At 41.7% G+C, this 16,616-nt stretch overlaps 1 protein-coding gene across 1 annotated transcript in view; it reads right to left on the reverse strand.

Annotated features, from left to right (window-relative positions):
* The window catches only part of lrp1ba (low density lipoprotein receptor-related protein 1Ba), a 333,352-nt gene that overhangs the window by 235,831 nt on the left and 80,905 nt on the right, over positions 1 to 16,616 (reverse strand). The window contains exons 13-15 of the mRNA XM_036564311.1: positions 10,919 to 11,138; positions 9,830 to 10,019; positions 1,338 to 1,466 (exon numbers count right to left, since the gene is read on the reverse strand). Coding sequence (XP_036420204.1) covers positions 1,338 to 1,466; positions 9,830 to 10,019; positions 10,919 to 11,138 — 539 coding nt within the window. The remainder of the gene's footprint in view (positions 1 to 1,337; positions 1,467 to 9,829; positions 10,020 to 10,918; positions 11,139 to 16,616) is intronic.

The following is a 16,616-nucleotide window of genomic DNA, read 5'->3' on the forward strand; positions in this document are numbered from 1 at the left end:
ATAAGAGAACAGTGGAGAGTCAGAGTCTTCGTTAAAACTTGAGTGAGTTTAAGAAGGAATTTCTTCCTAAGAACAGTTGGAGAACGAGGCCTGATGTTCTTTCTCCTGCTGTTCAAAGGTTCGAGGACATCTGGTCTGGTCCATATATATCACACAAATATTATATTCAACTCATTAATATTCCAATAGAGGAAAAATCCATCATTAACAAGACTCCACCCATATGTCTTCCCTCCAAACCCCGCCCTAATTCCTCCAGCCCACCTTCACTGTGAAAAATTTGATAAATTGAAAATTTGTCAGGCTTTATTTTATTTCCTCATCTTCATTTAGTCAGAAGTTTAGTGCAGATTTTAGTTCTACATCTCAGTTAAAAAAAAAAAAAAAACAATAAAATAAAAAAATAAATAACAAAAAAACAACTTTTGTCGAAAATGATTAAACATTTAGTTGGATTTTTACTCAAATCTGCTGAAATTGCTTCGTTATTTTCCTCACTCACTTTCTGAGCCCAGTTTAGTCACTGCTTATTCCTACACTCTTCAAGCGTTCTTAAGTAAAGGCAATGGTTCTATTTAGAACTACAAGGTCTTTGTAGAACCATTTCATGCCCAAATTCTTCTTCAGACTGATGGAGAATGTGTTGTATATGATTCCATATAGAATGTTTTTGCAAATGGTTCTATATAGCACCAAAAAGGGTTCTGCTACTGTTATCATATCAAGCTTGCAACAGTAGAAGAACTCTTTTGGTTCTACGTAGAATCATTTTCAAAAAGATTCTATAAAGAACCACATACAGCACATTCTTCTTTATTAATGTTAATGGCTCTATTCAGAAATACAAGTTCTATATAGAACCATTTCATGCTTAAACCCTTTTTGGTTCAACACAGAACCATTTTCTATTTAGAACCAGATACCACAGGTTCCATTTAGGCATGCAAATGGTTCTTTGAGTGTTCATGGTTTTAAATAGAACCATTAGCTTACTAAAGAACTGTTGAAGAACCATCTATTTTAAGGGTGCACCCAGAGAAACGGGCTGCTTTTGAAACAGTTAGAAACACTGCCTGTGTACTGCTGGCTAAACGTTCCAGTGTGTCCAGTACGCTGCAGCCTAAAATGCAAAGCTTGGACGTAATCGATGATGGAACCGAGTGGAAGTACAAGTTCCACCAGGACACCACTCCCCTTTCTTGAGCTCCACCTTTACAAAGTGTTGGGTGTATTTAGAAATAAAAAATGATTAAAAAATTAAGCGTCAGAGTGGAAATATTAATATCGTTAATAAAAAAAAAAAAAGTGACGTGTGAGTTGGGGGTCAGAGGGTTTACCTGAGCAGGTGAGGTTGTCTTTCAGTAGGTGCTGACCATCTGCACATGCACACACTCGGCCAGTAGGTATCGTCAGACACAGAGCAGCTGCACCACAACCTCCTCGGTCAACAGAGCAAGCGCTATTACCTGAGAGAGAGAGAGAGAGAGAGAGAGAGAGAGAGAGAGAGAGAGAGAGGGAGGGGGGGGCAGTTGATCTGTCATTGATCAATCAAACAAATCAGTATATGGGAAGGGTGAGATGGTGAAAAACTTGTGCTTCCACTCACTGGCCACTTTATTAGAAACATCTACTTTGTACTTCCACTAACTGGCCACTTTATTAGAAACATCTACTTTGTACTTCCACTAACTGGCCACTTTATTAGAAACAGCTACCTTGTACTTCCACTAACTGGCCACTTTATTAGAAACACCCACCTTATGATTCCACTAACTGGCCACTTTATTAGAAACACCTAACTTGTGCTTCCACTAACTGGCCACTTTATTAGAAACAGCTACCTTGTACTTCCACTAACTGGCCACTTTATTAGAAACACTTACCTTGTGCTTCCACTAACTGGCCACTTTATTAGAAACACCTACCTTGTACTTCCACTAACTGGCCACTTTATTAGAAACACCCACCTAATGCTTCCACTAACTGGCCACTTTATTAGAAACACTCACCTTATGCTTCCACTATCTGGCCACTTCATTAGAAACACCTACCTTGTACTTCCACTAAATGGCCACTTTATTAAAAACACCTACCTTGTGCTTCCACTAACTGGCCACTTTATTAGAAATACCCTGTCTGTGCTTCCACTACTGGCCACTTTATTAGAAACACCCACCTTATGCTTCCACTAACTGGCCACTTTATTAGAAACACCTACCTTGCACTTCCACTAACTGGCCACTTTATTAGAAATACCCTGTCTGTGCTTCCACTCACTGGCCACTTTATTAGAAACACTCACCTTATGCTTCCACTATCTGGCCACTTTATTAGAAACACCCACCCTGTACTTCCACTAAATGGCCACTTTATTAGAAACACCTACCTTGTACTTCCACTACTGGCCACTTTATTAGAAACACCCACTTTATGCTTCCACTAACTGGCCACTTTATTAGAAACAACTACCTTGTACTTCCACTAACCGGCCATTTTATTAGAAACACCTACCTCGTACACCCTGTATCACAGTATTATGATCTTCCACATTCCTTATAACAGCACCATTAGCACAGCTCCAATACTGTTACATATACACTGTAATCCTGCACAGACAGCCTTTCACTACAGATCTTTCATGCAAGGCGCTTGTATGAGTTATAAAATCACAAACATGAAAATTATTTTTCCATCTTTGACCTCCCGCGTGAGCGAAAGCAGATCAGTGTGTGAAGGCTTTCTTTGGCACCCGCAGACATTTGAATATCAGCGGGACGTTAGCGCGGGCGTCTCTGGCCAGCTGAAACGGCTCCAAACAGCCATATCTGCGCCGCAGGGGAACCGCAAACAGTTTATCCGGGAAAAATAGGCATTAAAGTAAAAACCAGGCCATTTCACTGAACAATGTAATCAGCATACGCAAAAAGAAAACATCAACCCCGTAATAATAAACCCTGTAAAGATGCTGCGGAGCAGATTTCAATCTTACGCTGAGCTCAGAAGAGTCTTAAAAACACACACAGCTTATAAAGCCTCATAATCAGTCACAAAATAATATTGACTCTGTTCCCCGGAGGCCAGCGGCAGCCATGCTATCTTTAATAACGGAGTATTAAAATAAATCTCAGCTGTGTTTTATTGAATGAGTCTCCGTGTGGTTCAACGTACAGGTGTAAACACAACCTCGGCAGCAAACTGTTCTTAAAAATAACATTTTACCGCAAACGCGCAGCTGCTAAAGGTTTGACTCACCTAAAAAATAGAAAAAATGAAAGAGTAACCACAGCAGGACTTTATAACACCCCCTCTGGCAGATTTCACAGCCTGCAAAAACTTTCGTATCCAGCCAGCGTTTTGTTTTTAAATCTAGAGCTAATGTTGTTGTTTGCACTACCACACACACTTGTATATACTGCTTGTCCCTATATAACCTTATGTTGGTTGTATGTTGTGTATTTTTTGTCTGTAAACACTGTATATTATTGTCCTTATATAGTCTGCTTATTGCTGTATACTGTGTATAGTGTATATTGTGTATTGTCTGTAAATTCATATATGCATATTGCATATAATACCAGAGAGACACCAAATTCACTGCCACCTTAAATTCAGTGACACCTTAAATTTAGCGCTACCTTAAATGCAGTGCCACCTTATATGCAGGATAAAAAATTCCTTGTGTGTGTCAACACTGCAAATCTTAATTGTAGTCGATAATTGTAATATTTCTTATTTCTTATTTCTAATATTAGTAGTAATAGTTTTGAGTAATATTTCTTAATATTACTTAAAACAACTATAAACTGTTTGGGAATAAGTTAAATTATCTTAAAATAAGCTTACAACTATCTGAACAGGACAAATATTGGATATATTGACTAGGTTTAAGATAATTCTACTTGAAAAGATACCATTTTCTGTAGTGAACATACTTGGCCAATAAATCTGATTCTGATTCTGATGTTCTAGTCAGGAAAATATAAGCATTTCTTGAAGTAGTTCATGACGAATTTCTGTTCAGCTTCACTTTCTTAACTGGTTGCATCACATTTGCCTCCAGAATTTGTCCATCTGTCCATTTCCCCATACAATGTTTCCCTGAGCCAATGGCTGCCAGACAATCCCAAAGTATAATAGATCCACCCCACAGTTGGCACGGTGTTCCTTTCATCAAATACTGCTCCTTTTTTTGTCTAACCATAGCTTTGGCCATACCTTGTGGCTAAAAAGCTCCATTTTTCCCTAATCAGTCCACAACACTTCTTTCCAGAACGCCTCTGGCTTATCTAGATTCACACTTTTACAGTGGGGATGCAGGTAAGGTTTCCTTCCAATGACTTTTCCCTGCAGATCATATTTGTGCAAGCAATGCTGTACAGTATAACAGTACAACGCCACTCCTGTTTCAGCTAAACCTCCCTGCAGGTCCTTCGCTGTCATACTGGGGTTTTACTTTGCCTTTGTGTCCGGCGTACAATCTTTTCTATCAGAGTTTTCTTGCCTTGACTTCCATGACTTCAGATTGTCAGCCTCTTAAAGGACCCCACAGTTGTTGAGTGTCAGCACAATGTTTGAAGAGTCAGAGAATTTATTTCATTCTGGAATTGTCACGAGCTGACCAGTCCTAATGAGTCAATTAAGGCCTAATGAGTTAATTAAGCTCTGAGAGTTTACAAATGAAAAGTATGTCCAAACTGTGCATCAACATTTGCAGTATTATTTTTTAATAGTTTGCTACAGGTTGTTTACCTCTTTTTAGTTCAAGAACTGACCAAATATGTAATTTAGACATTTCTTTCATTCATCATTTTTTTTTAAATAAACAAAATGTTAAACACACAATATTCTATTCGGTCTGCATCATAACAGTTTATGCTTTTTTTGCAAGATTTAAAGATTTTTGTGTAAGATTCGAATCTCTCGTTTTCTTTCGAGACAAACTAGATAATAAAGGGGTACATGCTATCTATCGCACGCTGCATAAACATCCCTGCTGATCAGCAACAACAGAAATCCCAAACAATAGTGACATAAAACGGGTCCTGAAGGAAGAAAACATTTCTTTGTTTATTTCTTTTAGTCCTTTGTATCACTTTTCGTTCATCTAATGTTTACATCTGTAGTGGATGATCAAGTATGTGAGCCATCTCAAACCTTGTGGCTCCTCACTAAGGCCCCTCATGGCCCCCAGCAATCGGAGGTCCACGGGAACTGGCCCCACTGGCCTGGTCAGTAATCCTTGCTTTCGCAGACACATGAAGCTGCACTGCATCTTTAGAAAACAGCCGCTAACATCATTAAACAGCTCAACACGCTTTGAAGACTTTGACTAACTGCTAATTCTGTTATGTCAGCTAACAGATGCCCACACTGGCTAGCACTGTGCTGAGTGATGGGGGAACAGAGGACCACCCTGCCAACCCTGCCCACCCAGAGAGAGGAAGAGGACAGTTATGATCTCTTGGACTCACGGATGGCTGTGACATCACAACTGTTCTCTCCAGCTGCACCACTCAGGAGTCAACCAGCTTATTTAGTGTTAGCACCGGAGCTACGAGGCTAATGAAGCTAAGTAATGAAGGCTTACACACCACCAATTAGCATGGTGCTAACTAGCACGACTGAATCGACACAAACCAGATGGAGTTGTTAAAGCTGAACTAAGTAAGTTTTGGATATTTGGAGACCTCTCTGGTGGAAGCATGTAATTGCATGCAAAGTGTGGAAGAACATTTATTAGTGTGGGTGGTGCTCCCCCTAGTGATCAAAAGAGAATTCAAAGAGAAAATGTGGTGAAGGAGCGTCTTCTGAGGATGTGAGTGAATTATCTAATATTGTCATCACATCTTCATCAGTGTGATGTTGATTCTGAGATCATTTGAGGCCGAAACATCGAGCCAGACCTTCTTTTAGAGTCTGTGTGTGACATTGAAACGCAAAGACGTACGACGTGGTGTGAAAAACTCGACACCTCTGATTTTTAAATGATTATTTCAGGCTATACAGGAAAAAACATAGACTAAAGTGCATTAGCAAAACAGTAGCAGCCACCTTGAAGCCTTGTCTGGACCTTTGTGGGTCAAACTGTCTGAAACCACATAAGCCAGTCTATTCGAGATGTAAGTGCTAATCGGTGGGGTATAAGCTTTCATTACTTGTCAGTTGCATTAGCCTCGTGGCTCCAGTGCTAAAACTTTAGACACCAAAGATGTTTTAGCAACAAATGACAGAAAAACGATGACTTTAATGGGAACAACACAAGATGATGGTGAGAATGTTAGAGTCTGAAATCTGAATGAATAATAGCTGTTCTTTAAGTTTTCCAGCCAGCAATGAGAATGTAAAACAACGTGTCTACGGCAAGAACACCCGGCCAAATATAAAGGGATCGATTCCAGAAACACAGGCTACTGACTGTAGCTTCATAAATAATGAAAGTCTGAATAATGCGCTAATGTTCTCTCGCTCTGTTTCTCCCTCCCTCTCGCTCTCTATAATGGTATTGAATTACATCAACTCAAACAGCATAAAGCAGTCGATTTTATTCTAACAGATCTATATTTCATTCTCAGGCTTGAGGTAATGGAATTGGAGATAAAAGGCGGCAGAAGCTGTTTCGTGTTTCAACAGCAGGAGAGGAAAGTGGACGAACAACAGAACCTACGCTTCTCCTGAACTGAAGCCTTAGACGTCATTAATTATCACCAGAAATGACAAAAGGACTGCGAAAACTTCAGAAACTGTTAGAGGCTCTGAGGTGTGAGTCTCAGTCGAGTCTTGAATCTCTGAGGTGTAAGTCTGAGTCAAGTCTCGAGTCTCTGAGGTGTGAGATCGAGTTGAGTCTCGAGTCTCTGAGGTGTGAGTCTGAGTCAAGTCTCGAGTCTCTGAGGTGAGAGTCTGAGTCAAGTCTCGAGTCTCTGAGGTGTGAGTCTAAGTAAAGTCTTGAGTCTCTGAAGTGTGAGTTCGTGATATATTGAGGTTCTAAGGTGTGAGTCTCGAAATTCTGAGGTGAGAGTTTGAATTGAGGCATGAGTCTCTGAGATGCGAGTCTGCCTCGAGTTTCAAGTCTCTGAGATGTGAGTCCAAGTTTAGTCTCAAGTCTTTGAAGTGAAGTCTGAGTTGAGTCTAGAGTATCTGGAGTGTGAGTCTGAGTCGAGTCTATGATGTGTGAGTCCAAGTTGAGCCTTGAGTCTCTAAGATGCAAGTCTGAGTCGAGTCTTGGGTTCTCTGAGGTAAGAGTGTGAGTTGAGTCTCTGAGGTTTGAAGTTGAGGTTCAAGTCTCTGAGGTGAGACCCAGTAGCATCTCGAGTCTCTGAGGTGTGAGTCTGAGTCGATTCTCAAGTCTCTGGGGTGGGAGTCTGAGTCGATTCTCAAGTCTCTGGGGTGTGAGTCTGAGTCGAGTCTCAAGTCTCCGAAGTGTGAGTCTGAGTCGATTCTCAAGTCTCTGAGGTGTGAGTCTGAATCGAGTCTCAAGTCTCTGAGGTGTGAGTCTGACTCGAGTTTCAAGTCTCTGACATGTCAGTCCAAGTTTAGTCTCAAGTCTTTGAAGTGTAAGTCTGAGTTGAGTCTAGAGTGTCTGGAGTGTGAGTCCGAGTCGAGTCTATGATGTGTGAGTCCAAGTTTCGAGCCTTGAGTCTCTCTAGATGCAAGCCTGAGTCGAGTCTTGGTTCTCTGAGGTAAGAGTCTGAGTTGAGTTTCTGGGGTGTGAAGTTGAGGTTCAAGACTCTGAGGTGAGACCCAGTAGCATCTCGAGTCTCTGAGGTGTGAGTCTGAGTCGAGTCTCAAGTCTCTGAGGTGCGAGTCATAGTCGAGTCTCAAGTCTGTAAGGTGTGAGTCAGAGTCGATTCTCAAGTCTCTGAGGTGTGAGTCAGAGTCGAGTCTCAAGTCTCTGAGGTGTGAGTCTGAGTCGAGTCTCAAGTCTCTGAGGTGTGAGTCTGAGTCGATTTTCAAGTTTCTGAGGTGTGAGTCTGAGTCGAGTCTCGAGTCTCTGAGGTGTGAGTCTGAGTCGATTCTCAAGTCTCTGAGGTGTGAGTCTGAGTCGAGTCTCAAGTCTCTGAGGTGTGAGTCTGAGTCGGCATTTTCTCCGTTTTTCTAGCGTTCTGTGCTTTAGTTAGTGCAGCCCGAGTCCAATCACACGTTACATCAGCGTAAAAGCTGCAGATTCGGCCAGGTTCGGCGTTCAGGACTAAGAGTTATGACTCTCAGAAAACTGCTGGGTGCAGAAAATCTGAAGGTTAAAATTATCATCAGGACTGTGGCTCTGATAACTGCTCCCCAGCTTAAAGTTCAGAGCTCTGTATTGTTGAGGTCTGTGGAGAAGCTGCAGTGGGATTCGGACCAGAGCGGAGCGAGACGATCCGGTACCAGCACAGAACCCGCACACCAGTTACACATTTAACCTCATTAACTCAAACTCACACTGAAAATCTGATACAGAGTAATCTGTTCAAATGACAATGGAATATATTATTGTATAAAACTAACTAAAGTCATTAATTTAAAAAAAAATGGCCGCCTGAAGTGCGAGTCCGAGTCCGAGTCGAGTCTCGAGTCTCCGAGATACGAGTCTGAAATGACTGTTGAGTATCTGAGGTGTGAGTCTGAGACAAGTGTTGAATGTCTGAGGTGCAAGTCCGAGTCAAGTCTTGAGTCACTGAGGTGCGAGTCCGAAATGAGTGTTGAGCGTCTAAGGTGTGAGTCTGAGGTCAGTCTCAAGTGTCTGAGGTGAGTCTGAGTCGAGTCTTGAGTGTCTGAGGTGCAAATCTAGGTGAAGTCTTAAGTGTCTGAGGTGAGTCTTAGTTGAATTCTGAGCCTCTGAGGTGAGTCTGAGTCGAGTCCCAAGTCTGTAAGGTGTGAGTCAGAGTCGAGTCTCAAGAATCTTGGGTCCGAGTCTGAGTCAAGTCTTGCGTTTCTGAGGTGCGATTCGATTGAGTTGAGGCTCGAGTCTGTAAGGTGCAAGTCAAAGTCAAATCTCAAGTGTAAGGTGCGAGTCTGAGTCGAGTCTCTGAGGTGTGAGTCTGAGTCGAGTCATGAGTCTAATGTGCAAGTCAGAGTTGATTCTCAAGAATATGGAGTGCGAGTCTGAGTCAAGTCTTGAGAGTCTGAGGTGAGTCTGAGGAGGTGAGAGTCTTGAGTCTCGGAGGTGCGAGTCTAAGTTGAGTTTCAAGCGTCTCAGGCGTGAGTCTGAGTCAAGTTTCTGAGGTGCGAGTCTGAGTCAAGTCTCGAGTCTGTAAGGTGTGAGTCAGAGTTGAGGTGGAAGAATCTGGGGTGCGAGTCTGAGTCGAGTCTGGAGTGTCTGGGGTGAGTCTGAGGAGTTTCGAATCTCTGAGGATAGTCTGAGATTCAAGTCTTTGAGGTGCGAGGCTAAGTCGAGTCTCGAATCTCAAGGGTCTGAGGGTGCAAGTCCGAGTTGAGTCTACGAGGTGAGTCTTGAGTGCCTGAGATGTGTGTCAAGGTCGAGTCCCGAGTCTCTAAGACGCAAGTTCGAGTTGAGTCTCAAGTCTCTGAGGTTTGAGTCTGAGTCGAGTCTCGAGTCTGAGGTCTGAGGTGAAGAATCAAATCAATGAAAATTGAGCAGGAAGAGAAAATAACGTTAATTAAAGAAAATTGGAGTACATGGAGGAAATAAGTCGACTAAAACTTTCTACATTAGAAAAACAAGCAGATTTTTTTAATAAAACAAGGAAATAAATTAATTTAAACTTTTCAATAATTTTAATTGAATGTTAATTAAAGTTCTGTTGGCTGTTTTGACTGAAGACTAAATGAAATCTTGCTCTCCTGACTTAAACTCAGAACAGATCAGACTGTAAAGGTTCTCAGTGTTCACCTTTCTGCTTCTGCGGGTCGTAAACCTGCAGGCCGAACAGCGGCGGGTTCTCCCTCCTCAGCAGAGAGACGTTCCCTGATAACAGATCCAGCCGGAAAATGGACGCGTTCATGTAATCCGTCCAGAAAATGTAATTCTGGTAGTGTGAAATTCCAAAGGGGTGATTCAGCTCCTTCCCGTCGTAGACCACCTTCGGGAAGAGAGCGCAGGAACAGGAGAGATCAGGAGGAAAAACAGAGGGATTAGACTGGAAAACCAAACAGGAGCAGCTCCTCACATCAGCCTTATACCCTCACCCACTCCAACACACCTGACTCAGATCAGCAGCCAATCAGGGCCTTCGGAATCAGGCTCAGGTGTGCTGGAGCAGAGACCCCTAACGAGGACTGAGAGGGGAACCGGCAGCCTGAAGGTTTTAAACTGGAACATTTCTATTTTACAGGATTTGAGGAAAATTTAAGGATAACGGAAACTATTAATTTCCAAAATATACAGTCATCATTACAGACCTGATTCATATTATTCATATTATTCATCCGTCCATCCATCCCTTTATCCACCTATTCATTTATTTAATCCATCCACCCAACCATTCATCCATTCTTTTACCCAATCTGTCATTTAATCCGTCCATCCTTTTATCCACCTACTCACCCAATCATTCATTACATTTATTGATTCACCCACTCATTTGTTTAATCCACCCATCCATCTATCCATCCATCCATCCCTTTATTCAGTAATTTATTGTATCTATTGAACCATCCATCCACCCTCTCAGCCATTCATCTATTCTTTTATCCATCCATCCATCCATCCACCCTCTCAGCCATTCATCTATTCTTTTATCCATCCATCCATCCATCCATCCATCCATCCATCCATCCATCCATCCATCCATCCATCCATCCCTCCTTCTGGCCATTCATGAGTCTCTGTGTGTGGGTTTTGGGTTCTGTGCTCTGGTGATCGGGTCTGATGGAGGTCAGAGGTTCTGTTGTGATCTCTGGTGAACGTTCTTTAGTACTTTCTCTGTTTAATTAAATGCATTTTTAAATGTAGAAATAAAGAAACAGAAGGAGTTCTTACGGTTCTGCGGGTTCCGTTGAGGTAGATTTTCTCGATGTGGTCGTAATACGCGTCACACCAGTACAGGGTGCTGCTGGACGGATCTATGGTCAGTCCGTTGGGCCACAGCATGTTGGAGGAGATGAAGGTCTGACGGTGAGATCCGTCCATCCACGCCTTCTCTATCCTTCCTCTGCTGTCGTTCACGTCGTCCTCCTCCCAGTCCGTCCAGTACATCCAGCTAAAGGACCAGACAACATGTTCACTTGTTCATTTGATCAGTGATTCACTCATTCATTTAGCCAGTCATTCATTCAGCCAATTATTTGTTCATTCATTCATTCATTCATTCATTCATTCAGCCAATGATTCATTCATTCATTCAGCCAATGATTCATTCATTCATTTATTCATTCAGCCAATGATTCATTCATTCATTTATTCATTCAGCCAATGATTCATTAATTCGTTCATTCAGCCAATGATTCATTCATTCATTCAGCCATTCAGCCAACAATTCATTCATTCATTCAGCCAATGATTACATTCATTCTTTTCTCAAACAATCATATTCTTTTATTCATCCATTCAGATTTGTATACGCCCTATTCATCTGTTCATTCCTTTATCCATCCTTTCATTATTTTATCCATCACTCATTTTTCGTTTATTCAATTAATTCCTCCATGAATAATCCCTCCATCTGTTTTTTAATTCATTCATCTGTTTAGCCACCCATTAATTACCTCTAGCATCCATCAGTTCATCCTTCCATTGATCCATCCATTCATCCATCCATCCATCCATCCATCCACCCACTCATGCATCCACATTCTCAAAAAAGATGGTTCTTTAAGATTTCTTTAGTAAAGATTATGGTTCTATATAGAACCATGGACACTCAAAGAACCCTCTGCATGCTTAAGTGGTTCGTTGCATGGTGAAAGCGTTCTTCAGACTAATGGAGAGTGTTGTATATAGGGTTCTTATAAGCTTGACCTCATAACAATAGCAGAACTCTTTTTGGTGCTATATAGAACCCTTTTAAAAAATACAACGTGTTCTCTATAATCTGAAGAACGCTTTCACCATGCAAAGAACCATTTAAGCATGCAAATGCTTTTTGAATATTCATGGTTCTATATAGAACCACTGTCTTCACTAAAGAACCCTAGAAGTACAATCGTTTGAAGAGTGCAGTCTTATCCATCGGGCTATAGCTCTGCTCTTTAATTTACCAAACCAGTCTTCTATCAATCTATTCTTCCTCAGATCTTTCGTCCGTCCACTGTTGAGTGAGTGAGCAGCTCTTTCTGACCGTGTGACTGAACAAACACACTGGATTCCTGGTTCTCCAGGTAACTAAAGCTCAAAGCCTCCATCATCTCAGACAGACGGCATGGTTCTGCACTGTCAGTAGATCCTTTCAGTTCTCTGGAATTTCAGCTCCATTCTTCTCTGTAAGACAGCCGGCCTGTTTGGGGGGGCGGGGTCAGCAGGGCAAGGCTGGAGACGAGTGTGTTAACATAGTCAGACTGAGTTTATTCATCCTTTTAAATCAGACTGTTTCATATATCAGACAGAGAGTCCAAACGGGTTTAGTGGAAACGCGCAGTGTTTCTGAACTCTAAACCCGCAGAACACAGAGAACTTAGAGGGCCAGTGGACTTACAAAGAACCAGAGAACTTACAGGCAACCAGAGAACTTACAGAGAAACAGCAGACTTACAGGGGAACCAGAGAACTTACAGAGAATCAGGGAACATATAGGGAACCAGAGAACTCTCAGAGAACCAGTGGACTTACAGGGAGCCAGTGGATTTACAAAGAACCAGAGAACTTACAGGGGGACCAGAGAACTTAGAGAACTTACAGGGGAACCAGTGGACATAGAGGGGAACCAGAGAACTTAGAGAATCAGGGAACTTACAGGGAAACCAGAGAGCTCTCAGAGAACCAGTGGACTTACAGGGAACCAGATAACTTACAAAGAACCAGAAAACTTACAGGGGAACCAAAGAACTCTCAGAAAACCAGATAACGTACAGGGGAACCAGTGGACATAGAGGGGAACCAGAGAACTTAGAGAATCAGAGAACTTACAGGGAAACCAGAGAGCTCTCAGAGAACCAGTGGACTTACAGGGAACCAGATAACTTACAAAGAACCAGAAAACTTACAGGGGAACCAAAGAACTCTCAGAAAACCAGATAACTTACAGGGGAACCAGAGAACTACCAGAGAACCAGTGGACTTAAAAAGAACCAGAGAACTTACAGGGAACCAGAGAACTCTCAGAGAACCAGTGGAACAAGAGCACTGCAGTCAGTCTGTAGAGATTTGCTGAATATCTTTCTTTATATTCTCATCCCTTCATTCTTTGATCCATCATCTGTTCATTTATTTTATTCCTTCCTTCCATCCATCCATCAATCTCTCCATCATCCACCCACTTCACTCACTCCTTTATCCATCTATGGGTCTAACATTTAACCCCTCCATCTATTCGCTCGTGTATCCATTTATTCACCATTCCTTCTTTTAACAGTCCATCCATTTAATCATTTACTTTATTCTATCAGTTCTTCCAGTCTTCCATTCTTTCATCCATTTATTCATCAAACTATTGATCCTTTATTTTATCCTTCCACTCATTTCAATATCCAATCATCCAATCCTCTCTCTCATCACGCTTTCTCTCTTCCTTCTCCTGTCACTCCTATCTCTCTCTCTCTCCTATCTATCTCACTCTCTCTCTCTCTCTCCTACCCCTCTCTCTCTCTCTCCTATCTATCTCACTCTCTCTCTCTCTCTCTCTCTCTCTCTCTCTCTCTCTCTCTCTCTCTCTCCTCTCTCTCTCCTCTCTCTCTCTCTCTCTCTCTCTCTCTCTCTCCTACCCCTCTCTCTCTCTCTCCTATCTATCTCACTCTCTCTCTCTCTCTCTCTCTCTCTCTCTCTCTCTCCTCTCTCTCTCTCTCTCTCTCCTCTCTCTCTCTCTCTCTCTCTCTCTCTCTCTCTCTCATTATTCAGTACTCAGTGTCTGAGTGACGGTTCCTGCTGTGGAACCTCAGATCAGAAATGAGAGCAAATGTGCTCAAACTCAGAGTCACAACCGCTAATCCATCATCATACACACTACATCACACAGGAAGTGACACGCAGACACGAACAGGGGAACATAAAGAGGGGCCATCATATAAAAAAAGAGAAAAAGATAAGCAGATTGGCATGTTTTATTCCCCCGGAACAATATCAGACCAGCTTTAACTTTTCAGCTCAACATCTGGAAGATCCATCAGCAGATTCAGCAAAACATCAGCTAATGAGATAAAAGACTCAATTAAGGCTGTTATACACTCAAAAAGGAGATTAGTCTATTAACGACTTCAATAAACGCTACTATACACCAGAAAAGGAGATATCAGTCCATTAACAACGTCAATAAACATTCCCATACACTAGAATAGGAGATATTAGTCCATAAACAACCTCAATAAATGCTACTATACACTCAAAAAGGAGATTAGTCCATTAACGACTTCAATGAACACTCATATACACCAGAAAAGGAGATATTAGTCCATTAACGGCTTCAATGAACACTCATATACACCAGAATAGGAGATATTAGTCCATTAACGGCTTCAATGAACACTCATATACGCCAGAAAAGGAGATATTAGTCCATTAACGACTTCAATGAACACTCATATACACCAGAAAAGGAGATATTAGTCCATTAACGGCTTCAATGAACACTCATATACACCAGAAAAGGAGATATTAGTCCATTAACGGCTTCAATGAACACTCATATACACCAGAATAGGAGATATTAGTCCATTAACGACTTCAATGAACACTCATATACACCAGAAAAGGAGATATTAGTCCATTAACGGCTTCAATGAACACTCATATACACCAGAAAAGGAGATATTAGTCCATTAACAGCTTCAATAAACATTCCTGTACACTAGAATAGGAGATATTAGTCCATAAACAACCTCAATAAACGCTACTATACACTCAAAAAGGAGATTAGTCCATTAACGACTTCAATGAACACTCATAAACACCAGAAAAGGAGATATTAGTCCATTAACGACTTCAATACACACTCCTATACACTACAAAAGGAGATATTAGTCCATTAACAACTTCAATAAACATTCCTATAGACTAGAAAAGGAGATATTTGTCCTTTAACAACCTCCATAAACACTCTTGTATAATAGGAGATATTAGTCCATAAACAACCTCAATAAATACTCCTATACACTAAAATAGGAGATATTAGTCCATAAACAACCTCAATAAACACTCCTATTCACTAGAATAGGAGATATTAGTCCATCAACACCCTCAGTAAATGGTCCTATATGCTAATTAGAGATATTAGTGTATAAACACTAACACTATACATTTTCGACTGTAGTTTAGCAATAATAGGAAAGTAAAGTACAGTAGTTTTCACGCCTATTTAATAAACAACATGATGACCGGTATGATTTGGATAAGGAAGCTGGTATGTGTGAACTTCCTGTTTATACTCCTTAAACCTCTTAAGTTGAGAGCTATGAGAGCGCCACTGCAGCGGTTTATGATATTTTACGGTCTCTCTCTCTCTCTCTCTCTCTCTCTCTCTCTCTAGCAGAGTGTCCACTGCAGTGCTTTACTGTAGCACTGCCCACTCTGCATTTACTGAGCTGTCCACTAAGCCACTAAGCTTCTCCTGGGTGCTGACCACAAAACCAGGTCCAATACTGTCCCCCACCCCCTTCCACCCCCATTAGTTTAATGGGCTTCATTGGCTGTAATTAGGAGACAACATTCAATACAATACGACTATAAATAGCAACTCATTACAAATATCAATGCACGTACAACAAATAAACAAACCATGAAGAACTACGCAGATACCCTCTCTCCCTCTCTCCCTCTCTCTCTCTCCCTCTCTCCCTCTGTCTCCCTCTCTCCCCCTCTCTCCCTCTCTCCCTCTCTCTCTCTCTCTCTCTCTCCCTCTGTCTCTCTCTCTCCCTCTCTCCCCCTCTCTCCCTCTCTCCCCCTCTCTCCCTCCCTCCAGCTGACAGACATTAAGCTGTAAATCACCAGGATTTTATGAACAGCAGAGCCGCAGCTTCATCACAGTCTCCTAAAATAAATCAAAACCGTCCGGGTCATTTCTGCTCCCTAAAACTCCGACACTGCTCTGAAAGAAAGAAAGAACATTTGCAAAAAGGAAGGAATCTGATTTACAAGCTCTGGAGGATTTATTTAATATATATTTTCTTCAGTTTGTTCAAAATCTAAAAGGACTTGTACTTGGAAACTTTACAAACTGACAATAATAAAAATAACTATGAGTGTGCATTTCTTGAAGGAAACAAAGAACGGTTAAATGGTTTCATACTGCTAGGTTGTTGCTAGGCCGTTACTATGGTATCCCAGGAGGTTGCTAAGGTGTTGCCAGGCAGTTGCTATGGTATCCCATGTGGTTGCTAAGTTGCTGCTAGGCATTTGCCAGGGTATATGGGGTGTTTGTTTAGTTGTTCGTAGGGAGTTGCCCAGTGTCAGCTACGTGTTATTGAAAATAAATGGGAGTCTATTTGTGGAATGAGGGATGAAAAAACGACACATAGAGGAGTGCAGGTCAGTGTGGCTGTGTATTACAGCCTGGGGATCTGCCCTGAGTGAGTACATGCATTTTGGTGGCTTT

Source organism: Colossoma macropomum, unplaced genomic scaffold, assembly GCF_904425465.1.
Source record: "Colossoma macropomum unplaced genomic scaffold, Colossoma_macropomum, whole genome shotgun sequence".
NCBI lineage: Eukaryota > Metazoa > Chordata > Actinopteri > Characiformes > Serrasalmidae > Colossoma > Colossoma macropomum.